This window comes from Barbatula barbatula (assembly GCF_947034865.1).
Source record: "Barbatula barbatula genome assembly, chromosome: 15".
NCBI classification, from domain to species: Eukaryota; Metazoa; Chordata; class Actinopteri; order Cypriniformes; family Nemacheilidae; genus Barbatula; species Barbatula barbatula.
Window position 1 is genome coordinate 2,503,860 of NC_136778.1, and position 26,037 is coordinate 2,529,896.

Genomic DNA, 26,037 nt, shown 5'->3' on the forward strand with positions numbered 1-26,037 from the left:
GAAGACGGTATATGGGTCAGAAAGTCTAGATTCAGCTCTTATTGATTCTTCAGCACTGAGATAAAGTCACTGGGAGGTCTTACTATGTAAGCTGACCGTGTCGTATGTATACTTTAAGAGTGTATTAAAACGAACGACACGTGAATAACACGTAACACAGCATGTGAGGCATGTAAAGTAACTTTTGGTGATTTTACCTAAAGTCACTTCTTTTTGACATGATACGATTACAATATTTTTGACAATTGTTATATTTCTAAGCTTAGGTTTTACATTTATTCTTTACTTAGTATTGGGTTTGTCAGGTGGTGTAAGAGAAAGATTAGATAATGTAATGTCATGCTTTTAATAAACAAGATAAAATCATTTCTGTATAGGTCAAGAACCCATGTCAATATGTTAAAGTCAAATACTGTTTGATTCCCATAAACATATCTTCTTTTGTGTTCTGCAGAAAAGGGTGGGTAAATTATGTTTTAAAATCACTTTCGAATGAACTACCAATAACAAGATCAAACCCATCCCCTACTCTTTTACTGTAAATGAGAAACTATCCGTACATCTTTAACAGGTTTATTGCTAGCAGAGATCTTGTGCAACAGAGCGTCTGCTTTAAGCAAGGTCCATAAAACAATTGACATTCAAAAATGAACAGTCTACAATAACACAACAGCGAAACCAAACGATCTGTTTCAGTAGAACACAACACTGTCAAGCATTACAGCAAATCCGCGATCAGCTTCTTTATAGATCTACGTGTAAACATTTATAAATCGTGAGGATTATAGACTTGGCATGTGCAGACAGCATCGCATCAGAGAGGGCCGAGGCATACAGCTGTGAAATAATACAGCGCAACAAAAAATTACTTCATTTCCTCATTCACGGGTTCAAGTGTTAAAGCTCTTCGTATTTACACACCTCTTGCCATTTATATTATCAAAGTGCTTAAAATCAGACACATAAATATGGATCATAGGATCTTATCAATCAGAAGCGAGTTTAGACATGGGGGCCTTTGCAGTTGAAGATTTGTAAAATACCGATCAGGAATGACCAAATGGAGCTTGTGTGTTCAGGATCCTTTGAACAATGACGGCGTTTGTTAAATCGGCATCTTCTAAACTCTGACCCGGCTCATTCAGCTCTCGTATCGGCAGGGATGTAGTCAGGACGAATGGCTCTTCAGTGCTCTGGGCCTGTTCCAAGAAATCCTGCACATCGCAGATCCTGAAGCAATCACATAAAGCCGACATGCATGTTCAGAGACAATCATGTTAGCAAGTCAGAGGTCTGAAATCCTTACAGGCATTGACGCACACATTAAATCCAATATAATCTGAACCGCAATGAAGTTTTGTTTCACGATTCTTCCATTTTACCTTGCGAGTTTACATTACATAAATGATAAATGAGAGTTATGTGAGAGCTTTAAAATCACAGCGTCATGACACGCCCGGGATGATAATACACTTCTCATCTTTTTACAGTTTATAAAGATACAGTACATACAAAGCAAGATAAACAACCAACATGCCTTAGATTTTGGATGCGTTTTATTTCTTGCCAAACCATTCTCATATGTCTTTAGAATAAATGAGATGCATACATTTATTCATCATGGTAGAGGGTTAATTTGACCCAACAGTATGTTGATAGTGTCAATATTAAGAGCACTGAAGGTTGACGATGGACTACATGATACTCACCGATGTGAAAGATTAAACCTTTGCACAAGACGCCGACCATCTGCCAACCAGATCTGGAGAGAGGTCACGGGGAGGTCTTCATTCACATCCACTATTGGAAGAGGAGGACCAGAGCAGTCCTCGTGTATCGAGCGAGACCTGGCCACCACTCGTGGCGCCACACTATAGAAGACAGTTTCAACAGTTAATGCCGTTTGGCACGAAACTAGGATTGTTTTGCTGCATGTAACTGATGTACAGCCATTTTTGTGGTTTCATGGGATTTTATACAGGATTAGAGGGTCAAATGATGAACAGTAACATCTGGATAATCCTCAACATATTTATAGGGTCAAAACATCACAGAGTGGGATTACTAGGACATCTACTGGACGTTTGTGGAACTAAGACTAGGTCATGAGGACTTTCATTTTCATTTCAAATTTCCTTTATTTATATACACCCGTTATAACACAGAACAGGTGTGCTACCTCCCCAGTCTGTAGCCTCTGCCGGTAAATGGATGGAAGGTCTTTTTCTTCGGGACATAAACTTCATCTTTCATGTCCTCCACATTGACTTCTAGTTCTTCATCCTCAGCTCTTCCTTCTAGTTCCAGAGGCAGCTCACTTTAGAAATTTTAGGATTTTAGATTATACAATAACGATACAAAGAAAAGGACCGATTGAAGTGTTTTTTTCTGTACATAACCATAAGACTGATGAAAGGACATAGTGATGGCAAGACCTAAACTTAAGTATGTTGAATATAAATAATCCCTTTACAGCGACAGAAACAACAGTCACCCTTTCTTGATGGCCTCCAGGAACTCTTGGTTTTCCTCCAGAGTGTAACTTCGCAAGTCTTCATCATTTACCGTGAAGCCGTTTTTCCACAGTCTCACTACGATCTCCACCTGTAATGAGAATAACAGAAATCACGGGTGAAGCGCGTGACGTGATTTTACTGATAAATGTCTTGCCTACGATCGTATGAGCATTGAACCATTCTGCCCCGTGGTGCTATCGTTATATCGATTCTTTAAGTTGACTAGTGTAGAAACTTTGGCTAAAAACACTTTTTTATTAACATTTCAGAGTGTTTGGAAAACAATTCAATATTTTTGCAAGTCAATTTGGTGACGATAGTGATAAAGAAATTAAATTCTTCATTAGTATTCCTGTACACTCTCACAGAAGTAGTCACCTCTATTTTCTAAACGCGTTGACGCACACGAAGATCAAATTAAATGTCTGACCTTTTTGCCGCTACTGGCGACACTGCTGATCTTCTCCACCTCATCGAGCAGGTCCTCGACAGAGAAACTGGATCTGATGGGGCTCGGCTCCTCTTCTTCTTCTTCATCATTCTGTGCCCCTTCACACCTAAGAGCTCACACAGAAGTTCATTTCACATGTTCATTTTTCAATTTGCATGTTGACGATTAAAAGCACAGAAGTCCACAGGCAACTCACCATGTGTCATCTTGAATCCTTTCTCTCGAATCAAAATTTTTCATCATGATTTTTTGTTGTTGTCCATCTTGCAGCAAAAACACACGCAGGCAAATTTTCACTAATGACACAATCTCAAGAAGCATTAGTGCTTCTTAAATAATGAATGAAGCTTCTACGAATGGCAATACTTTATCAAGGGGCAGTACGCTGGTATGCTTTAGGAAAATGTATCCATGCTTTTATTATAGTATAATGTGAATTAACCATGGTCTTAAGGCGGATTGATTCACATTTCTGTTAAAAACAAATATGTGTCAACTACTGTTGCAAATAATACACACATCAAACATGTAACGTTACCCCTGCTGATGTCATGATGTCCTGACAATGACATTGAATATGACGACATGGTTTCAAGTGCATATTTAAAATCTTGTTTTTTTTAATAAGAAGAAGAAGAACTGGGGTCACACAGATGCCACGTCCGTAAAAGTGACAGCTTTATACAATATAGCATAATAAATTAAGACGGTGCGCTAAATTTACGTTACGTAGTGTGTGGCGAGCACGCAAGCGCACTGCGAAGCGATCGACAGCTAACGCGCGGAATAAACAATAACAAACACCGGACAGCAGGTTCACAATATCGATCCTAAAATGATAAATTGTTACCAGTGTTAAGCTTCAAGGCTGCCGCGCAACTGTTCCTTCGGCTCGTTTGTTTCTGTCATGCCGCACTTTACGCCACCATTTCTGTCTGACGTCATCGTCGCTTGTCGTCACGTATGCGCGCACGTTGTATTGACGTCATTGAAGCTAAATGTAGCCTTGTTTACCTTTGCTGTTAAAATGTTGACGTGTTTTGATGAGCATGTACACCACTCAAGAAACTAAGAATAAATATTTGATTATAATTGATTTGAGTAATTTTGTTATTGAACACATTTTCTCTCAAGAAACAACTTTTAAAAAGAAATAATGAATCAACCTCGCACACAAAGAACATCTCCGAATTCACATGCATGTATTTTTCTTTTCATTTTTCTCTTTATTCATATAGATATCGTTGAATTATAACATTTATATTATTTACAGTATTCCCCCACCACTCTGTTGTTATTATTTATATATGATTTCTATATTTATATGTTATTATAATGATTTCTCTAACAGAACACACAATTAAAACGAATCAAAACATGAATAATTTTGCTGGCGTGGGTGTGTTATTGGGGTGACAGATGGTGAGCTCAGCAATACACAAACACTAAAAATACTTCAACATTCTGTTATGCACACAGCTCTGTAAACTAGTTTAATATCACGCAGAAACCGTATAACCCTCGAGTTTGCACATTATTACATTTTTATTAATATTTTAACTTGAAAGAAAAATGAGTTGTATTTATCCAACAAAAACGTTTTGAACAAATCCAAGTTACTTTTGGCAACAACCCCCCCAAATGACTGACACAGCGTCAAAGTAGTGTGTACTTTGACTTAAATCAATTTAATTATGAAAATGAATGAATTTCTAGTGCTACTGAGTAAATATAGACACGAATACAAAGATAACAAACTAATAAATATAACAAATATCAAAAATAGCTTTTTAAAACGTCTGTGGCGCCAAGTTTCCGAGAGCGCGCACACGCTCGCTCGCGTCTCTCTGTAACGGAAGTGGCTCGCCGGAGAGTTTCGGCTGGCTGACAGCAGAGGGAGAGAGAGAGAAAGAGAAATGGCGCCTCGGCACTTTACTAGCTGAGACAGTAATAACGAAAGCGACGGACTAGAGCGACGGGACAGAGCCCGTTTATAAGCGGGGACAGACTGCAAACATGGTGAACACCAGAAAGAGCTCGGAGTGCAAGCCCGCCAGTCCATTCATCTCGGGTCGGACGAGGTCGTCTCTGAGGAACAACCCAAACTTGGACGAGCACAACAGCCGTGTAAGGAAGAGACAGACACCGGCTATCGTTTCTCAGGCAGCCGGTTAGCGAGCTGCTCTCGTAGACGGATGGATAGCTAGACAGATAGATGGAGTGACGTCCACCTCTTTTGTTCCACATTTGCGCCCTGAATGACTCTCGGCGTTGCATAAAATGCAGTTTAACGACACGACAGCCCTCATTCGTTGCTCGCCGTGTAGTTTGATGTGTTTTTACACTGATATCGACACGACTTGACCGAAGCCGGCCGGCTGGTTTAATGCACTCAGTGCCCCCAAGTTGTCTTTTGTTGTATTGATGTTCGATTCGCGAATGAATCGTTTATGCCCTCGTGAGCGATTCGAACGAACCGATTCGCAGCGCCGGTACGTTGCGTGTGGAGAATTACGTTATGGAGTGAATCAAAATAAGTCGATGTTTGAAGTGTTTTTTTCGAACATTCCTACGAGAAACTTGTTTGTGTTTCGTAAACGGCAATTCGTACCGAATAACGGAAGTTTACGTGAAATACACATTGTGTGATATACTGTTTAAATAAAAATGGCATTGCTGAACATCTTTGACTATATAAAATAATACGCCGATAACCTACATGAACACTTTTTAATAAAATGAATCGTTTGACTCGCTGAATTGAATCGATCGTTTTGTTGTTGCTGTGCGTTTTTGTTGCGCTCCCCGCTGTCACGCGCTCGGGCGGCCGATTAAAACACCAAAACAAACACGTGTTGACACCTTGACTTTTGTCGGAATATTAACGGCGTCCTCCTTGTGTCTTTAACAGTAAAACAAGCTCGTGTTGGGGGGAAGGGAGAGCTCAGCTGAGACAGACCCCTTGTGGCTCGAAACAGCCATTGTTCATGCTAGTAGGAAGTGAATGTTTATGACAAACTTAAGCTAGTCTGTTGTTTTGCAACACACCTGACATGTCAACACACGTTGTAGGGCTTCTGGATGCTTTAGTTTTGTTGACCATTTTTGGTACCATGATTGTTGAGGTCCAAATTGTGTAAATATAGTCGTTGAGCATCATGAATTTTAATTGACCATTATGTTGTTTAATTGATGCGTTTATATCTGTGCTCTTATGAACGCGAAGGAACTCGCTGTATATTTAAGTCTTTTGTACGTGTGTGGGTGTGTCTTGGGATCAAACACATGAATTTGATCTTCCTAACCCAACTACTTATTAGTTGAGATACAGAAGTGTCATCAAAGGGTGTCATAATAGTGAATAGTGTCAATCGACTGACAATCATAAATTCGTAACAGATGTACACGTTTGTGACCCCGGACGACAGAACCAGTCTCATGAGTCAAATTTAGGAAATTTATTTTTTTGTTTGAAATCTGAATAATGAAGCTTTCTATTGATGTATGGGTTGTCGGGATCGGACAATATCTGGGAGAGATACAACAGTTTAAAACTGGAATCTGAGGATTCAATAAAAATCGAAATATTGAGAATGTAGCTCATAAAAATAAAGTTCGTATATATTTAGGGTAGAAAAGTTACAAAATATCTTTATGGAACATGATCTTTACTTGATATCCTAATGATTGTTGGCATAAAAGAAAAGTAATCGATAAATTTGACGCGTGCATTGTATTTCTGGCTTTTTCTAAAAATGTTACCGTGCTGCTTAAGACTGGTTTTGTGATCCAGGGTCACATTTACACGAAGCGACTTTAAGCAAAATTGAGCAAAAACAATGAAGTGATTCAACTCACTGTAGATATGTGTGACAATATGTGTCAAGTTTGCTTCTGTGCTAGTTTTCGCATCGATCTTATATTCTTTTTGTGCTATAAAGTAAAGGTGCATTAGTTTAGGTTTCTTTAGCTCTTGATTTCTTTATGCTGTTATTCAAGATCCCTTGATATGCAATAGTTGAACATTTTTTCATTCTGTCTTCGCCTTGCTTGGGATTGAGCAGTAGATATGGTGTGAATCGTACAGTATATAGTTTGAATGAATGAAGACCCCGGAGTGAGATGACACGAGGCCAGTGCTTGGCTAGATGTCTTTTTTTCCCTCGCTTTTCCAATATGACGTGTATTATGATGTGTATTTTTGATATTTGACATGACTCCTGACTGTTTTGCTATCTGTATTGCAGAACATATTTGTAGCATAGTCTTGTTTTCATTATATTTGTCTCGTGTTTTTTGTATTCTGCATATTGTACAAGCTTTTTAAAGTCTTGTGCTTCTCTGTCTGTCACAGAACGAGGCCGGCAGTGATGTTAACAGCACTAGCCCACGTTTGTCTCCGCCGTCCAAACGGACACGCCGACAGACGCCCCCGAGTTCTACTGATACTTCCCCAAGTCCACAAAGTAAAGGCCAGAGAGCCCCCTGGACTATGTCCAAACACTGTACCAGGTGAGGTTGGGCAATCAGAATGTTAACAAATCTGGTCGGTGTTCAACTTGAAACGTTTTGTGACTTATTACTTATACTCATATTGTGTTTCCGCAAGCATTAATGACGGTTAAAGCCTGGAGGACAATCACACATTTGTTTATGTAGTAAAGTTAATGTCTTTGGTATACTACAAGTTATGGACTTTTTTCTCACTTTCACTTTATTTTCTAGGTTGTCCACTGGTGCCTTGCAGAATGGACACAGTAAGTATTAATTCAGATGTATTTAAGTATTCTTAATTGTGTACTTTAAAACAATAGTTCATCGTTTATTCACCGATATAAACCTGTAGATTCTTCTGAGGTCATATGACAGCTTTGTGTGACAACCAAATTTATACTTATGTTGGACTAAACCTTTGCTGTGTTTCTCAAATAATATAAAGCACCTTTATACTTCCAATTATGTTTGTGTCAATTAAATATGGTCACATGAACAAATTAAGATGTTTGATGTTTTGGTTGTTGCCTTTTGGCTTAATTTAGTTATGTCAATAATCTGTAGGTCGGATGAGTTTAAGGGGTGATGCCACGAGAGACGGGGAGCACAGTCGCATGAACGGTCACGTTGAGCTAAAAAGAAGCCGACGCATCAGGAAGAGCCAGTTCGCACATCTCAATCAGAGCTTACTTTTCGACCAGCTAGTCAACAGGTAAAAAACTGCTGGTTGTGTTGCTAGACGATGCTAGTAGACTGCTTGATAAAGTTCTGATCTAAAAGAAGTGCATTATGCAAATTACAAATCAGACTTTTAACCTAACATTAATGATATTATGTGCAGTTGTTCATTACGTGCAGTGTGTGTTTTGACATTACAATGGATTCAATTTAAACTAGACTCAAATTAAAATGATTTGAAAATAATTTAAGAAAACTGAGAGGGAAAACAATCTCTTTCATTGGTTACCTCTTAAAAAACTCGTTTTTAACCAACAAAATTGTCAACCACCCCAAAGCCAAGTTTGTCATATGAGGTTGCATGTTGCCGGTGGTCAAGAACAGATGGTGGAAGGTATGAAGAGAGCAGACCTGCTGGTGTTGGACATGATAGAATGGACTAATCTAGTTTACAGTGTTCCGATATTTTAAATTAGAGTAAATTTAAGTAATATGTATTTACTGATCAGTTTGCGGGTGATTTTATATAAAATGACAAGGACCAATATGTAATTTTGTGTGTTGTCCTTTATTATTTATTAAACTGCATCACATTATATTGTTATATGTAAGTGAGAGTTTAGTATGTTGAGTGATTCAGGCTGAATATATTGCATACGTTTAATATTTGGTAGTTTTTTTTATATCAAAGGAGTGCTGCCTTGCAAACATTTTAATAATGATAAATAAAATGCTTTTTCTTTAATGAAAACGTTCATTATTGCATGCACTTCTAACGCATTACTTGGAGGTATCCCCACATTTGAAACACTACTGATTTATTACAATATGAAAGTGTGAAAAGTTATCTTATGCATAAATGTTGTGTATGTTTTCAGTACGGCAGAAGCGGTTCTTCAGGAGATGGACAACATCAGCAGCATACGACAGAACAGAGAAGTGGAGCGCCTCCGCATGTGGACCGATACTGAACTGGTGACTTGATTGTTTATCCTTAAACATTGACGATTAAACAGCGATTGTTCAGTTCAGATCTTCCATCTCATTAATCGGACGGTTGCCCTCATAGCAGTTATTAAACTCCAGCATTGCGCTTATGCATTTTCCATTCTCTTCAATGTGGTCTGTGAACCCACCGATCATTAAAATCTAGATTGCTCCATTGATTCTTTGATATTTCTCATTGAAGTGTTTGTGTATATGTATTTTGCAGGAAAACATGGACATGTATTCCCGCGTGAAGAGAAGGAAATCGATGCGGAGGAACACGTTTGGAATGCAGGCACATCACAAGGCCATCAGCAAATCAAAAGATCATGATGAGGAAGAGGGAACGGAAGGTATATGCACTTAAAGAAGTTCAATAACATATGCTTTTGATGTCAAAACACCAAAAGTGCCTTTACAAGATGAATCTGATTATCAACCATTTTTGTTCTCTTACAAAGAATCTCACGAAGAGGAAGAGGAAGATGTGGAGGCAGATGATGATGAAGACGACGAAGGAGATGAGGCAGAAGAGGCCGGCGAGGAGAACGACAGACCGTATAACCTCAGGCAGCGTAAAACTGTGCAGCGTTATGAAGCTCCCCCAATAGGTGCCTAATCCAGACTCACTCGAACGTCTTGCCCATCTCATTCAAAAACAACACGTACACTGAATGTACAAAGAGTGATTGTGTTTATTTAAAAAAAAGTTTAATTTTTTTTTCAGAGCCAGTGAACAGGAAGCAAAGCAAGGGCTCTCTGTTCGACACACACAGATCTCCTGCAAGAAGAAGCCATATTAGGTGAATAATGTTTGTTAGAAGGTTTCCAATACAGCTCCAAATTGTTTCATTTCTCTCTGCTGTGTGTATTATAAAAGTGTGGCATTGATTATAATTTATCTTAAATATCAATCTACAATATTTACCACCAGAGTTAAGAAACACGCCATTCACAGCAGTGAATCGACATCATCATCTGACGAAGAGCGGTTTGAGAGGCGAAAAAGCAAAAGCATGAGCCGTGCTCGCAACAGGTGCGGTCAAGATATTTAAATGTATCTGCCTCACTGTATGACATGTATTTACTTGTATTCATTTATTTTGAACATGCTAGCAAAGCCACTCTGAAACCCTTAAACCAATCTGAATGTCTGTCTGACAGACAGACTGGATGACTGTACTGTAAATGGCATAAAACTTATTTAAAAGTTTTCTGGCAAAATTTAAAAGCTTAATATCCTGAAATGTAGTTTCTGTGACTTAGGGATGCTTGTGTAGATCTGACAAGGATTGTTTCTGTTTGATAGGTGTCTACCCATGAACCTGCGGGCGGAGGATCTGGCCAGCGGTGTGCTTCGGGATCGAGCGAAAGTGGGTGCCAGTTTGGCAGATGTGGATCCCATGAATCTGGACACTTCTGTAAGTCTTGTGGTCTAGATTTACTGGGTGTAATGCTCATCTTTGTTGAGTCTCATTTTACAGTGTCTTTTGCAGCGCCTCACACATGAGCGTCGCGTTTTTATAATGATGTGTCAAATGAATAGAATTTCAGCTTTTACACTTAGCACTGCTCAACATTGTGAGTTCTTAAGCAGTGGACCAATCAGAAGAGTTTGGAGGCTGGCAAGCGTTGCGAGCTTCTGTTGACAGTAGCAAGTTGGCATGACATGGCAGGGGTGTCTCGAGACCCTCGCGTTCTACACCGTGCTTTTTTAAAAACCAAAAATATTTTTGACTTTTGGACGCAAAAACATGTTCTGCGTAAATGTCCCTATAGGGTCTAACGTTTTTGTCTTACTCAAAGTTGGATCGATACATTTTTCATGGACATACCTTTTGATCTATCACACTACAGGTGAAGTTTGACAGCATTGGAGGTCTTACGCATCACATCCAGTCTTTGAAAGAGATGGTGGTTTTTCCTCTACTATATCCAGAAGTGTTTGAAAAGTTTAAGATCCAGCCCCCGAGGTATGGCATGTTTCACATCCTTATCTGTTATGTCTGGTGAATTTCAAGAGTGTTAAGCCACAAGGTCATGATAATACCAAGTTCATAACATCTTACCCACTAGTGTTTTTTTGCTTCCTGCAGAGGATGCTTGTTCTATGGGCCTCCGGGAACGGGGAAGACGCTGGTGGCGCGGGCGTTGGCTAATGAATGCAGTCAGGGAGAAAGAAAAGTGTCGTTCTTTATGCGCAAGGGTGCAGACTGCCTCAGCAAATGGGTGGGAGAGTCTGAGCGACAGCTACGCCTGCTTTTTGACCAGGTCTGGTAAAAGATAACTTCCTGGTTTTAGACCTAATATGACCTTCTCAAATTAGGGGATTTGAACAGACACGAATGTGCAACGGACACAGAATGAAATAACTTTGTCACTTTACGTTCTTTTTCTCCTTCAAATCTTTAATTTTCTTTGCAATCTTGCAGCATAACACGAGTTGTCCTTATAGATTTAGAGAAGCACATATCCGTATAAATCAGGTGTCTTGCTCGGTTCTCTCCCAGCTGTTCTGGTGTGTGATTATCCAGCCAGGTAATGTTTTCCTTTCCTCTCGGCAGGCATACCTCATGAGACCCTCCATCATCTTTTTCGATGAGATTGATGGCCTCGCTCCTGTTCGCTCGAGCAGACAGGATCAAATTCACAGGTAATTCATTCCTGTATTACTCTGGATTTCATCATCAGGATTAGAAAAGCTGCTGAAGAAACCAGGTAGCTGGAAGTTGAATAAGAATTTTCCACAGAGTTTGGGAATTTTTTTAATATATTGAGGAAGAGTTTGGTGTACTGTGTGGACTAACTTTAAAATTCACAAGTAAAGATCCTTCTTGAGCCGCTAAAACATATTTTTCTGGAATCTCATGCTTCATCCATGTTAGCAATAACTTGAAATAACATTGAAACTTTGGTTTGGCTTACATTTATAAAGATAAAATCCATTTACAGTGTGAACTTGTTCCCCTTAAAGAGAGTTTTGATTGGTGTATTTATTGTTCTCTTTGTTCTCTTTAAGCTCCATAGTGTCCACATTACTGGCATTGATGGATGGTTTGGACAGTCGGGGGGAGATAGTGGTCATCGGTGCTACAAATAGACTCGACTCTATCGACCCTGCACTCAGGAGGCCCGGACGCTTTGACCGGGAGTTTCTGTTCAACCTGCCCGATAAAAAGGTGCACAAATCCTTCGTGTCTGACAAGAAGTTCATCTGTCGCCTGCGAGCCGTCTCAGCTTGGTCTCTAGTGTCTTTTACAGCTACTTTGACCACTAAAACAAGACGTTGTTCATTCATGATCATCTCGCAGGGTCTATCCGTCAAACACGTTGACTGCTTGACGAATCAAACAGCAATTCATTTTGATGAAATTAATTTAGCATGCAGACAATATTTGAGTGCTCTTGGTTAGTTCAAAGCTAAGCGGGGTTAAAGGAACTACTTTGAAACTGCAGCTTATCAAACTGCTCATAATTTAAAGTAGTTCATCTACACGCAGACTAGCCTGTTGAACATGAATAATTAATGAATTAACTATGAATATTAAAGGTATTGATGTTGCTATTTTTATTTACTTGTTTACTTCCAAAGATTGATTCAGAATTAGTTTAAATCACATTCAAGCTTCGTAGCTGCAGGTTTAGTGATGTCAGGTAAGTACGGCACTGGTGAAACTGTTGCACGTGTATAGTTTGTCTTCACAGCGGGTTGCGGGCTAATCAAAGCATTTGCACTCGTGTTTACACAAGCACCGCTGTTCAAAGTGTTATGATCAAAACAAAGCGTTTTGCCGTCCATTTCAAAAAGTTCCATAGAAGTCCTTGGTTTAAACTAAACGCTGTCTGGCTGTTTGTGTTTGTCACCATCAGGCTCGTAAGCACATTCTTGAAATCCACACCAGGGACTGGAGCCCCAAACTAGCTGAACCTTTCATCGATGAGCTCGCGGAGAAATGTGTCGGTAAGATCGAAGGGTTTTTCTCTCTTTACTGCGAGCGAAAATATGTTTGATGGCTATACTGTGTTTAATCAAAAGTCGAATGTAAGATTTACGTAATTGTCGTCTCACCTTAGTTTGTAATGCATGTTAATTAAGTTGCTGTGTTACAAAAGATTTACTGTGAAGTCTCTCGTATCTCAGGCTACTGTGGGGCCGACATCAAAGCACTTTGCACAGAGGCTGCGCTCGCTGCTTTGCGACGGCGCTACCCTCAAATCTACGGCAGCAGCCAGCGGTATAAGCTGGACGTGGGCTCCATCGTTTTAGGGCCACAGGACTTTGGTCGTGCTCTCCGCTCCATTGTACCCGCAGGTCAGAGAGCTCTGCCTCCGCCCGGACAGGCCCTCTCCTGCATACTGAGGCCACTGCTGGAGTCCACGCTGGCTCAGACGCTGACCTGCCTGTTACGAGTCTTCCCCCATGCAGAGCTCCTCCACAGGGAACACACAAATGGTAGGTCTCCCATTTCCTGGAATATTTCCCTAAGTTGTTTTGTGTGTGAGATATTGCTGAAGAATAGACACCCAGAGGTGTTTCTGCCGTGTCTTGAAACTGCACCAAACAAACATTGCTTTGCTTAAAAGCAATTCACAGACTCTATTTTTGGTAACCCTTTACAATAAGGTTCTATCTGTGAAAGCTAATATGAACTAACAATGAACAACATATTTTTACAGCATTTATACATTTTTCGTTATGTTGTTTATAACAAACATTGTTGTTCGTTGTTCATTGATGTTACTTCATGCATTAACTAAAGTTTTAACATGGAACCGTAATGTGTTTGAATCCGGTCTGATAAAATGTTTTGGGTGCTTCTGTATGTTTTTTCTGTAAAATCATTGCACTTTAAAGCAACACTTTGTAGTTTTTCGACCATAAAATAATGTCTGTGTGAACAACTCTTTAAAAAGACGGATTCTACTGCCGCTGCTATTTGAGCATCCTCATAGCAGCTACAACCACACTCTGTAAGTTCAGTATTTCGGGTCGGTACACACAGCACCGCCCATCCCCTGCCTTCGGAAGAGTGTTATATGGTTTCCAAACAACGTTTCTGCATTCACCGGTTCCATCAGCCTTTGTAAACAAATTCATGTGTATTGCGATGCCCACAGGGAAGCTAAGACAGTGACATTTAATGACACCGGTAACAGACAATTGCCTTTATCAATCACATGGGGGAACCTGTGAGCAAAAGTTCTATAGTGTTGCTTTAAAATACACTCGGATTAAATCGTTGAAACGTCTAAAGTGTATTTTGTGATTTAAGAGTTCCTCTGTAACTTCAGATAGTGACAATCATCTGCTGGAGGAAGACTCGTACAGTGAGAATGAGGAGGGTGTCGGTGCTCCATCTATATATGAACCTCAGTCGGCATCCCTAAAGAGCACAGCTTCCTTCACTACCCATAAACCCTTTCTACATTTTACCACGTAAGTTAGGGTTACATGAAAATCCAATGAAAGTTAACACTGCAACTGAATTTGTGTTTAATTTTTCAAGACATCACCAGGCAAGAGCTCTGTCACACCTCACTGTAAATGTGCTGTAGTTTTTTGTGCTAATTATCTGTTTGATTTTAAAATCTGTACATTTGAGAACCTGATTTTGAAGTCAAATACTGTGATATGCTGCCATCTGTTGGGAACCTGGAAAACTGCCAATCTGCATTGTTGCTCAGCAGAACAATTGCACTCAGATTGACATGCATTTCTACTCTACACAGTTAAATACTATAATGTTTTATGGCTGTAGCCTGTAGACATTAATACATCTGTCACACAACTACAATGATTCAGACCCAAACAAGATTTTTATTATAAGACAGTTGGATGAAATACATCTACGTCCAATGTTATTAATCACTTTAATTCCATTTATTACATTATTAGGATTTCAGTTAAATGTCTTAGCTTCTCAATTGGAAAGTACAGCTGACAAGCAGAATTAAGGTTGTGTCTGGGGAATTAGCTTAGCAGCTGTGTGCTCCATGCATGCCAGGGTGCATTGCTTGGAGGCTCGTGATTGGCCTAAATTGGCAAACTAAATTCTGTTTAAAGTTTTTAATTAAAACTGTGTGCCAAATTCATTTGAATAATTATTTATTTGTTAACAAAGTGCTTTTATTTTAATATACACAACACAGCCGTGTTCATTAAACTTGTATTTTAGAGATATACATAAATATATCTATATTTAAAAATGGTTTTGTATTAAAACGTGACATCGTTATCGACCAAATATTGCCCATACTTATGTTGACATTTCTTTGTTTTTTCAGTTCCGCCTACCAGCAGCCCACATCGTACCGGCCCCGGCTCCTGCTGACAGGGCCCCAGGGGGCGGGGCAGAGCACACACCTTGCCCCTGCGGTGTTGCACCACCTGGAAAAGTTCACTGTGCACCGTCTCGACCTTCCCTCGCTGTATTCAGTCAGTGCCAAAACCCCAGAGGAGTCCTGTGCTCAGGTGAGCTTAAAAATACACAATCGCCATGTGCTCAGGTGAGCTTAAAAACACACAATCGCCATGTGCTCAGGTGAGCTGAAATACACAATCGCATGTGCTCAAGTGAGCTCAAAAATACACAATCGCATGTGCTCAGGTGAGTTTAAAAACACACAATCGCATGTGCTCAGGTGAGCTGAAATACACAATCACATGTGCTCAGGTGAGCTTAAAAACACACAATCACATGTGCTCAGGTGAGCTTAAAAACACACAATCGCATGTGCTCAGGTGAGCTGAAATACACAATCACATGTGCTCAGGTGAGCTTAAAAACACACAATCACATGTGCTCAGGTGAGCTTAAAAACACACAATCACATGTGCTCAGGTGAGCTGAAATACACAATCGCATGTGCTCGGGTGAGCTTAAAAACACACAATCACATGTGCTCAGGTGAGCTTAAAAATACACAATCGCATGTGCTCAGGTGAGCTGAAATACACAATCGCATGTGCTCAGGTGAGCTGAAAAACACACAATCACATGTGCTCAGGTGAGCTTAAAAATACACAATCGCATGTGCTCAGGTGAGCTGAAATACACAATCGCATGTGCTCAGGTGAGCTGAAAAACACACAATCGCATGTGCTCAGGTGAGCTGAAAAACACACAATCGCATGTGCTCAGGTGAGCTGAAAAACACACAATCGCATGTGCTCGGGTGAGCTGAAATACACAATCGCATGTGCTCAGGTGAGCTGAAATACACAATCGCATGTGCTCAGGTGAACTGAAATACACGGTCGATGTGTTTGTGTCGGCTTAACGTGATGGTTTTAGAATGACATTTTCATTTGCTTGTCCTTGTTGCATGTGTAGGTGTTTCGTGAGGCTCGGCGGTGTGTGCCCAGCGTCATCTACATGCCTCACATCAGTGACTGGTGGGAAGCCATCAGCGATACCATCAAGAGCACCTTCCTCACACTCCTGCAGGATGTGCCCTCCTTCACCCCGCTCCTCATCCTCGCCACAGCAGAGACTGTCTACCAGCAGCTTCCTGAAGAGGTGAGGGTCTGCTTTTCTGTTTCAATTTGTTAAAAGCATTTGTCCTTATGAAAAGCACTTGTTTCTCAATATGTCTGCTCTTAAATAAAAAATGTATGTCAGGAATTATTTTTGTCATAGAACATTTGTGGCACACCTTTATTGCCATAGGTTGGGTATGAACCTGTGGTGCCTGTGTGAGTTCTTGGTTTTCTGAGCATCTAGGTCACGAGAGAGAGAGAGGATAAATGAAATATCACAGATTAAATATGAGCCTGTGTGATCCATTTGAGCACCTCCTCTTGATTTGTTGTTAACCCATTAACCACTATGCCTCGGCTCTTTTAGTCCATTTCCCACGTCCAAACTTTTTCCCATCCCCTTTTCCTTAGAACAAAGGCTTTCTTCTTCAAGTTCTTTGCCTTTTCTTTTTTCCAAGTTACCCACTATTCCCTTTTTAGTCCTGTCTGAGCACACCAGGGGCATTAAAATCAATTCTCAAAGAAATGGCAGGAGGATCATGTGAGAAAAGACTTGAAAATGAAAGGGAGCGAGAGGGTGGCGGACAGAGATAAGTAATGCAGTCTGAAGTCACCCAACAAAAAACGGTCTTCCTTAATTGCGCTGAAGGCGATCTGCTCCGGCACGGTTGCGGTTTCACCTCGCAAGCCTGTATCGAGCGACTCACGCTGTGTGCTCCATGCATGCCAGGGTGCATTGCTTGGAGGCTCGTGATTGGCCGGTGGCGAAGCCCTTGATCGTGGCCCCTGCTGATGAGACAGGAGCCTGGCAGGAGGGCATGGGAATATTTAGATTGAAGTCATTAATGTTATTTACTCTCTCTCTCACCGTAAGGTGTGTTCATTAAATCCTTCAAGCTTCCTCTGTGGAAGGAAGCATGTTTAATTTAAGACGGATGAGGATGAGTATCTGTGTGACGCTGTCCGTGGTCCTGAATTCCAGTACTCTTGTTTTTTGTTCCTTCATTTGCTTTGGAAAATGACCTCCAGGCATTCAGCAATGAATGATGGTTTGAAGATTCCTTGTGCCGTGTTGGTATATAAAGCTTTGACTATAATGTTTGAAGGGCTGTACAGTCGCACATGCAAGGAAAATTTGTTCTTGTTTGTTTGTGCGTGAGGTTAACTAACGGCGCACCCTTATTTATTTTCTTTTTAAAACTTGTTTTCTGTCTGCATCGAGTCCATTGATCCAGAGCCCTATGATCTGTGCGATGTGGGAAAACATGCAAGGAATCGCGAAAGAGGAATTCTACTATTTAAACACATTTTTTTTTATGTATTCTGTGCTACAACTGTTTGTTTTTCAGCGGTTGCGTTCAACGAGATTATCACAGAGTTACTTAACCTGGTTGTTTTTTAATAGTGTCTTGACTTGAGGCCTGTTCACACACCAAAAGATATGACTAAAGGTGTTTCACATTTTAAATGCGCTAGCCCTTTAAAATTTGAAAGGCCGTAAATATTTGATAATGTATCTGCTGTCCAAATCATTCTGAAATTGATATCAGTGATATTGTTACTCCATAGTATCTTTCTCTTAAAGAGAGATCATCCGAAAATGAAAATAATACAATTATCTTAATTTTTTTGTGTCCATAAAGTCAATGGGGTCATAAAGGTTTGTAATGACATGAGGGGGAGAACGCTTTAATTTTCCCTTCCTTTAAATTTTGAATTGTTTTACAACTTTAGTTTTTGTTCTTGGTGTAAATGGGCCGTGATGTGCTCCTGCTGTGGCACTTGACTTTATTCATCAAATATGCATTGTGTCCTGTTTTCATGGTTTATTTTGTTTCAGTCAGAAATGTCACATTGCAGATATGAAATTGGTAAAGAGTTTTATGTTGACTTTAACCCCTGGTGTTCTAAAGTGGCATTGAATTATGATGTGGGCCGATTCTCACACCGGGTCTACACGACCGGCAAGACGATAGAAACGCATTAGAAGTTAAACCCATTATAATTTAACATTTTGTCCACATTGGATTTGCGTCCGGTGTAGGTACGGTGTCAGAATCGACAGTTTGAATTCACAAAGCTCGTTCATGCTTTAACTGGTCCCCCAAGGCCCCTTTGGTAGAGTCATACCCTCCACACTCTGTACCAGCGATACCCTTGGTCTCTTCATCTGGGCAGGGGGTCCTGTGCTAAAGCTACGATCAATACTGGAGCTTCACAATAACACCAAGAGCTCTTACGGTCAGAATCTACTTTTGTCTGTAGAATAATTCATCCCGGCCTCTCAAATGACCTGTGAACATTTTAATCTGGGGCTTTCGAGATTTTATATGTGGAAGAGCAGCAATGCCGAATTCACACTGTGGAGGAACAAAGTGTTTGAAATTCACACTGATGGACTCAACCTTCTTTGAAATATACAACTCTGAGATTTTTAAGTGACTTACTGAATGCAAATGATTGCACTTAAGTCTAAAGGTCAATTACATAACTAAGAACATATGATGGCATCCTAGTTGAGTGACACATTTCAGCGGTTTCTGACACACAATTTGTGTGGTTTCCATTTCAATCATGTCAAAACATTTAAAGAAAGGTGAAGTAAAACAATTCTGTGAAAGACAGACAAAGAAATCGTACTCGCACTGTATTTATGTCCCTCCGCTGGCGGGTTTTGAGTGGGAAGATGTTGAACTTTCTTGTTTTTTTAAAGGTCCATTAGCCTGCAGCTTATCTGCATTAAGTGAAGCCCAAATATGCAAATAAGTAGATTTGCTGAAGAACAGTTTGGAGTGGCCCTCGGTTTCTGGCACGGTCGGCGAGACAGCTGTCCTCTTTGCGGTGGTGCACATCAGGGTCTCTGATAAATTTAAAGAAACAGGAACAAAATAACAGCTAAAAATCTCTCAACCCTTCCACCGCCTCATTTTTTAAAGAGACGCAGATGCCAGTTGTGTCTGTAAACAGCAGCTGCGGTGGGGAAGGTGGCAAGGTTGTAGGTGCCCCTGTGCTCGGATGAAGGAGGGGTTTGGCCGATGCTAGCGTGTCTTGGAAGATTGCCAGCAAACAGATCCAGAGGTGTAAAGTTATACCCAAGTGTTCCCTTGTTAGTAACACCTTCAGGATCTGCATTAAATGTCTTTGGATGTCATCTGGAGTCATGTTTTGTCATTACTTCCGAAATAATTCATACCTTTATTCTGTATGCTCTATTCTCTTCCAGCTTAAAGAGATGATTTTTTTTTTATTTTGTCATCATTTACTCATCCTCATGTATGACTTTCTTTCTTCTGCAAAGACGATATTTTAAGGAATGTTAGTAATCCATTGATGTCGTGTGTCTATACAATAGAAGTGATTGGGTACCGCCGTCATTCGGTTACCAATATTTTTAACAAATATCTTCTTTTGAAATGACATCAGGGTGAATATATGATGACAGAATTGTCATTTTAGTGTGAACTATCACTAAAATATGCAGACGAAACTGTAACTTGACATTGATCATTTGATGATGTTTTTTAAACCCTCTGTGAAGTGATTTGTTTTACTCTTAAACAAGCAAGGCTTTAAAGTTTCTTTTGTATGTTTTTCCATTTGGAGGCGTGAGTAAAAGCTCAGAAGTGGGAAAAAGACAGGAGATAGAAAATGTGTTTCTTGATTTTCCTCAATCTAAAGATGTTTTGTTCTCCTGCGACTTGAAAGGATTTATTTGGTTTCTCAGCGCTCTGCCTCTCAGTATCTGCATTAGTCTCCAAGGTCTACAAGATGAGACAACATTGTGAAAACCGCCGGCTGGCTCCGTATCTGAGGGGTGGACGCCCTCCTTCATCTTACCTCAAGAGTTTCCAGACTGAACATTAATCCACATATATGGCACGAAATACAATATTGTGCTTGATAAAGATCTTCCGCTCACGCTCATGATTCGATATTGACCTTAAAGTACCCTGTGTGCTGTTTTTTTAATTCTCTTAATGGGGAAAATGCGCTGTGCGGTTTGTTGTTCTTTTTGTTGTAATATTTGCTGAACGCGTTAACCTCGGGGGAGTTTTTAAGATGGCGCGGTTTGTTCTGGATATTAACGTAATAATATTCGCGTCTTTAGCCTTTTCCTCTGAATTCATTTGTCTTGGTTCCTGCAGAAACTTCCCTGAACTTATGGTGAAGTTTTAATGCTGATGCGGTTAAAACAAGCTCTTGCGCTCTCAGCCTGCAGTCATTTGACTGGCACGGCACACCATGTGAAATTAGAGTTAAATATAGCGTTCTGAAACCGCTTGTTAAAAAGCGCTCCTCAGTCACACATGACCATGCAAACCAGACGCTGGCCATTATTTTGGGATTTTCTCTCGCTCTGCTGTCCAACACCACAGCTCTCCTTTTTGACTCACTTTCTGTTCTATCACATCGCGTTATAAAACCATTTCGTTTCCCTTTATATCAAAATGGATGACTTATGGTAATTGTGAAGGACACCTTCCTAGTTTTATAGGTCCTAAAAAACCCATAATTGATTCAGGTTTATGATTATGTTGGTTGGTTCTGTCATCATTTATTCACCTGTGTGTCCTTTAAAACCTGTATATGGGTCATTCTGTAATTGCATGAACATGTGGCACATGACATTTTGAAAACTAAAAACAAGAACAACCTTACATATTAAACCCTTAAACTTATTCTGTCTCAGGGTTACCTGGTTTACTTTATCTTATATTTTTGCCCAACTGAGTAACAAAGTAAGAATGTTTTTCAAACATTTTTGACCTAAAAAAGCCAAGAACTGCAGAGCACATGGTATGTTTACAAATACAATTTCATACACGCATGTTTTACTCAAACATTTCAATATTGTAACAACAATATTTGAGCAACATTGTTGACAGTTAATTAATCCATTGACACGTTTGCTATTTTAACCAATATTTGGGAAAAGAGAGATGATATACCTCCTTGTCTTTCATTCACACACTTCTGTGACATCACAATATGCAAATTATTTAAGGTCGGGTCAATCCATTCCTTTTTGAGAGAGGTTTATGTAGTACGTAACAGAGTTGACACTTGTTTCTCAGACACGCATAAAATAAGAAATACCACAACTGTGTATCTTTGAAAAGCACATCCAGATGTCTTGTTTATCTAAACTAACTGATGACAAAACTATCGCGATTTGTATTTGAGGTTATTTTTATGCTTTTTATTTTTAGGTTATTTTAATACAATGAGCAACTTTACAAAACCTGGCTGCTAAAAGCCGAGTTTTATGTGATATAAACCCTTTTTTTGACCGAACGATTATAGAACGACCCACACGGCTCTTTTTCTGTGAAACACAAAATAAGACTTTGTATGATGAACTCATTCTCTTTTTTTGGATGAACTACCCTGAATGAAATGAAGAAAGCTTTTCGATTCAAACCCTGTGCAATCCTAAGCCTCACATCTGATTTTAATGGGATATGAATGTTATTTCAGGTACCAACAAAGTCGTTGATCCAAGAAACCACACTTCACGCAATAATGGTGTTTTGGTTAGAGTTTCGCACATAGCACTTGACAGCAGTTGCCCTCCTGGACCGAAGTTGAGTCGCCCGGCTATAAATAATGTATACTTTAAGAAAACTTTAAGTTTAAGCTGTGCAGAACAACGCATCACACCAGGAGAAATAAAGCAATGAGATTTGGGACCTGTCATGCACTGTGGTTTTGGAGGAAATAGCTTGTTGGGAAAAACCAAAGTGACAGGGTTCAAGAAGTTTAAGATGATTTTTTTTATTCTAACTCACTTTCTAGGTTTTTGTTTGTTGGAATTCTCGAGATGTGATCCCTGCGGTTTGGAAGCGTTTGAAGCACATTATGATGAATTTATGACTGTAAGCGAATCTTCAAGTTTGTATGTTGAATTCATGAACCGGCAGTTTAGTGTTTCGAGACTTTGATGTCAGATGTGAATGTTTGTAATGGGTTGAAATAGTGCGTTTGAAAGAGTTATGGGGCAATTTGTCTTGTAGGTAAGTAAAGTGCTCAGACTCCGTTATAACAAAATGCTGAAATGTCAATATAAATATTTTGTGTTCAGTGTCATTAGAACAGTTTCTTTTTTGTTTTTCAGCTAAAATGCCTCTTCAGGCGTTCGTACGGGGAGGTGGTCTGTTTAACAACGCCAGCGGAGGAGGCTCGCAGAAGGTTCTTTTCTGACCTCATTCTGGTGCAAGCGGCGAAGGCGCCCCCCCGCAAGAGAAAAACAGGTGAATTTTACTGTGTTTATGCGCGCTGAACTACAGATTTATCACGTCTTGACTGAGAGTATCCCCACTTGTGCTTCTAATTTATTATCTTTACTTTTCTCAAGCTTTGCCAACTTCCTCGTGTCCATTAGAGAGACACTACAAAATGTTTTATTTTCGTGTTTAAAATCCTCTCTGTGAAAATAGTAGGTGTGTCAAAGTCGGTATATTGACATTTCAGTTCAAACACTATTAGATACAACAAAAATCTGTATTTGGGGTCTGAGCTGAGAGATGCTTAGAAGATGCCAAACAATCAGAAACAGAAGATGTTTACACGCCTATTGGTGTCCTGTGTGTTCCTGATGTTTCTGTTCTGAATATTTTCTTATGGACGATTACTATGCTCATCGGTTCTCTCACAGCTGGAGTCATTAAAAGCCTAAAATTGCTTTAAAGTGGAAATTTGAGCGTCAAATCCCGTTGACGCCGAGCAGGGGTCCTCCTGAGGGTTGACCGCAGGTGTTTCTGAAAAAAATACAAAGCCGATGGAACTGCACGACGTGAGAGGGTCTTCCAATGCCGGGCAGTAACTTTAGCCACAATTACGTTCACGGTTTGCAATAGTGCTCTGTTGCGGTTGCCACATGATAAATTTCAGAAGCTCGAGGATAATCTTCAGACCGACACAACCACAGCTCTGCCTGTTTTTTTCCTGTCGGCAGTATTTTCTTCTAAGACAGTGCCACGTATTTGTTCATTTCTGGCCATCTGTTTTTGTTTCATTGTATAGATGCGGCCTTAAATTACTGCAGATGTCAGGTTGTTTGTTGGAGCTCTTCAGAAATCAATAATACACTTTGCGGCCCACGCTGCAACGGGAAACGTTCCTGCTCTCCAGTCGTATAATTCAGAGTGTTTGTAATTCTTTTGGCTGCTCGGGCATAGATTTAGTATCATTTGTGTTGTTTAAGAGCATTTCCGTTTTATCTGCTTGGGTGCTCGTTACGGAAACATGGAAAGTTGTTTCTGTTCAAATCAATATGCACAAAAAATTGCAATACATTTTGTTCCTGCAACAGTGTAACGTTGTAGAAAAAGAGCTTGTCTACGTACCGCAACGTATGGAAAGCGCTGGAATTGTTAAGTGTAGTCTTTAAGTCCCTAGTTAATCTTTTTTTGTATTTAGCCTGTACTCTGGAGGTGCTCACCCACGCTGAAGACTCCGGCCCCCGGCAGCTCTCTCCGGAGGAACAGAGGCGACTGGACGAGCAGGAGGAGAACACGCTGCGTGAGCTCCGCCTCTTTCTCAGGGACGTCACCAAGCGGCTCGCCACGGACAAGCGCTTCCAGATCTTCAGCAAGCCCGTGGACATTGAGGAGGTGAGCAGTTACTGCACTTTCAACAGCTGTATGATGAATGCCTGAAGGTTCTCTGCTCTTCTCGTTCAATACGAGCATCAAATTAGGGTCCCCTATGGTTTATTCGCAGCCCCCCAGACCAAACAAATCAAATGATTGTCATTACACTACAGCTCGTAGGCAGGATCGTTACCTGGATCGGTACATTTGAGAAGGCAATTAAAAAATCATCAATATAAGAGGCAAACAAGAAGGACTGTGTGTCTGGAGATACACAAATTTGTCCTGAACTCATCTTTTTTGAGTCTGTAATCGGGTAAACGTCACACAGCCTGTCAAGAAGATGCCAGGGCCATAATTCAATCTGAATCAAATTTATATTTAGCGTTGAAAATATTGGCATGACAATTATGATAAAGTTCAAGGTTTTGAAACGGTCTCTCGTTTCATTATGGTAAAATGGGATTTGTTTCGGGATGAAAAAATATGTTTTAAGTACCCTGAGATGGACTGGCCACCTGTCAAGGGTGTTGGGATGGGCTTCATTATTATCATGTATCTAGAAAAATGTTTTTTAGGGAGATTTACTAAGTCAGGTGTCTTCAGCATTTTTGAGGTCAAGAGACTCTTGCTGGGAAGAAAGAGAGAGAGAGAGAATAGGGACCCTGTTAGATTCTGTTTAGAACAAATATTGATATATTGCACATTAATGTGTTTAAATGGGACTTAAATCTTATGAAATCTTAGCTTTGGTTTAACCCTTGTGTGGTTTTCGGGTCTGTGGGACTTGTTTGCTTACCCCCAAAAAAACTATATATATATATAAAAAAAAGATATACACTCAAAATATTTACCGAAAATGATGTCCTTGTTCTTTCAGCCTTACATTTATATTTATTTAAGATGAACATGGTTTTCACTCCATACTCTATATATTTTACTTTTCTATTTATTTTGTCAAAATATGTGTTTTAACAGATAAATGGCAAATATTGTCCTTATATGTTTAATATATGTATACTTTACACTCTGCTTTTAGGTGTCAGACTACCTCGAGGTTATTAAAGAACCTATGGACATGTCCAACATTATGATGAAGATCGACACTCACAAGTACACTGCCGCCAAGGATTTTCTTGTGGACATTGACCTCATTTGCAGCAACGCGTTAGAATACAATCCAGACAAGGACCCGGGAGGTAAAGAGACAATACAGATCTCACAAATATAAATCGCTTTGTAAGGGCCGTTCACACTGACAGTTATTTGCAGCGGTGAAGTCGTTCATTTTCACTGAAAGTTGTTTCGAGAATTAGATAATTTGAAGCGATTATGATCGACAGCGACTTTTGTTTTACTCATTCAACTAGAAAACAAACGGTGCCATTCAACCCGTTTAAGATTATAAGTACTGCGTTAAACAGACAATAAAACATGCAGTTGGCAATGATGGAAGCAAGGACACCAGCCATCATAGCAGCAGCAGCCAGTCGAGATCCACACTTGAAGGACATAAAGTCGGTGATTAATCCGACAGACTAGCCAGTTCTTCATTGAAACATTTAAGAGTTTGAGGACAATTGATGAGGCAAGATATTAACCCACTGACCTTTCCTTATTCAAAAGCGACGGGAAATCGTCGTCTCCGATCTCTCCACAGAGAAAAATTGCACTGTAATGAGCAGTCTTTATGAAACCTTCATCGCTTTAATGGATGTCTCGCTATTCTCCGGCCATACGGACGGTTAGGCTTTTGCAGTGTACAAATCGTGTCGTATGATTATATATGCATTGGCGGTATGAACGAGGCTGTGATGGTGTTATGTAAATGTTCGTTTA

The 26,037-nt window shown here is 40.0% G+C and overlaps 2 protein-coding genes across 5 annotated transcripts in view; one reads left to right on the forward strand and one right to left on the reverse strand.

Moving 5' to 3' along the window:
• Positions 1–333: 333 nt before the first annotated feature.
• On the reverse strand, positions 334–3,940 carry ubxn2a (UBX domain protein 2A). Of its 3 annotated transcripts, none has more exons than XM_079474598.1 (7): positions 3,818–3,940; positions 3,164–3,230; positions 2,947–3,073; positions 2,495–2,604; positions 2,180–2,317; positions 1,710–1,871; positions 334–1,230 (listed from the first exon to the last, which is right to left on the reverse strand). In XM_079474598.1, the coding sequence occupies exons 2-7, from the start codon at positions 3,208–3,210 to the stop codon at positions 1,047–1,049; spliced, it is 768 nt and encodes a 255-aa protein (XP_079330724.1). In that variant the 5' UTR covers positions 3,211–3,230; positions 3,818–3,940; the 3' UTR covers positions 334–1,046. The 3 variants fall into 3 exon arrangements, with proteins under 3 accessions (XP_079330724.1, XP_079330725.1, XP_079330723.1); XM_079474599.1 differs by having other exon boundaries at positions 559–1,230; positions 2,947–3,080; positions 3,818–3,904; XM_079474597.1 differs by having other exon boundaries at positions 559–1,230; positions 3,506–3,904.
• Positions 3,941–4,786: 846 nt separating this feature from the next.
• atad2b (ATPase family AAA domain containing 2B) overlaps positions 4,787–26,037 on the forward strand; it is a 57,721-nt gene continuing 36,470 nt past the window's right edge. The window contains exons 1-22 of one of the 2 annotated variants that reach the window (XM_079474480.1): positions 4,787–5,094; positions 7,322–7,479; positions 7,693–7,724; positions 8,026–8,173; positions 9,018–9,114; positions 9,353–9,479; positions 9,588–9,737; positions 9,854–9,929; positions 10,061–10,162; positions 10,436–10,547; positions 10,984–11,099; positions 11,223–11,397; positions 11,691–11,779; positions 12,146–12,305; positions 12,997–13,087; positions 13,268–13,579; positions 14,419–14,563; positions 15,412–15,598; positions 16,461–16,646; positions 22,722–22,857; positions 24,026–24,219; positions 25,238–25,397. In XM_079474480.1, coding sequence (XP_079330606.1) covers positions 4,984–5,094; positions 7,322–7,479; positions 7,693–7,724; positions 8,026–8,173; positions 9,018–9,114; positions 9,353–9,479; positions 9,588–9,737; positions 9,854–9,929; positions 10,061–10,162; positions 10,436–10,547; positions 10,984–11,099; positions 11,223–11,397; positions 11,691–11,779; positions 12,146–12,305; positions 12,997–13,087; positions 13,268–13,579; positions 14,419–14,563; positions 15,412–15,598; positions 16,461–16,646; positions 22,722–22,857; positions 24,026–24,219; positions 25,238–25,397 — 3,064 coding nt within the window. In that variant the 5' untranslated portion in view covers positions 4,787–4,983. The remainder of the gene's footprint in view (positions 5,095–7,321; positions 7,480–7,692; positions 7,725–8,025; positions 8,174–9,017; positions 9,115–9,352; positions 9,480–9,587; positions 9,738–9,853; positions 9,930–10,060; positions 10,163–10,435; positions 10,548–10,983; positions 11,100–11,222; positions 11,398–11,690; positions 11,780–12,145; positions 12,306–12,996; positions 13,088–13,267; positions 13,580–14,418; positions 14,564–15,411; positions 15,599–16,460; positions 16,647–22,721; positions 22,858–24,025; positions 24,220–25,237; positions 25,398–26,037) is intronic. The other variant, XM_079474481.1, reaches the window with a different exon arrangement.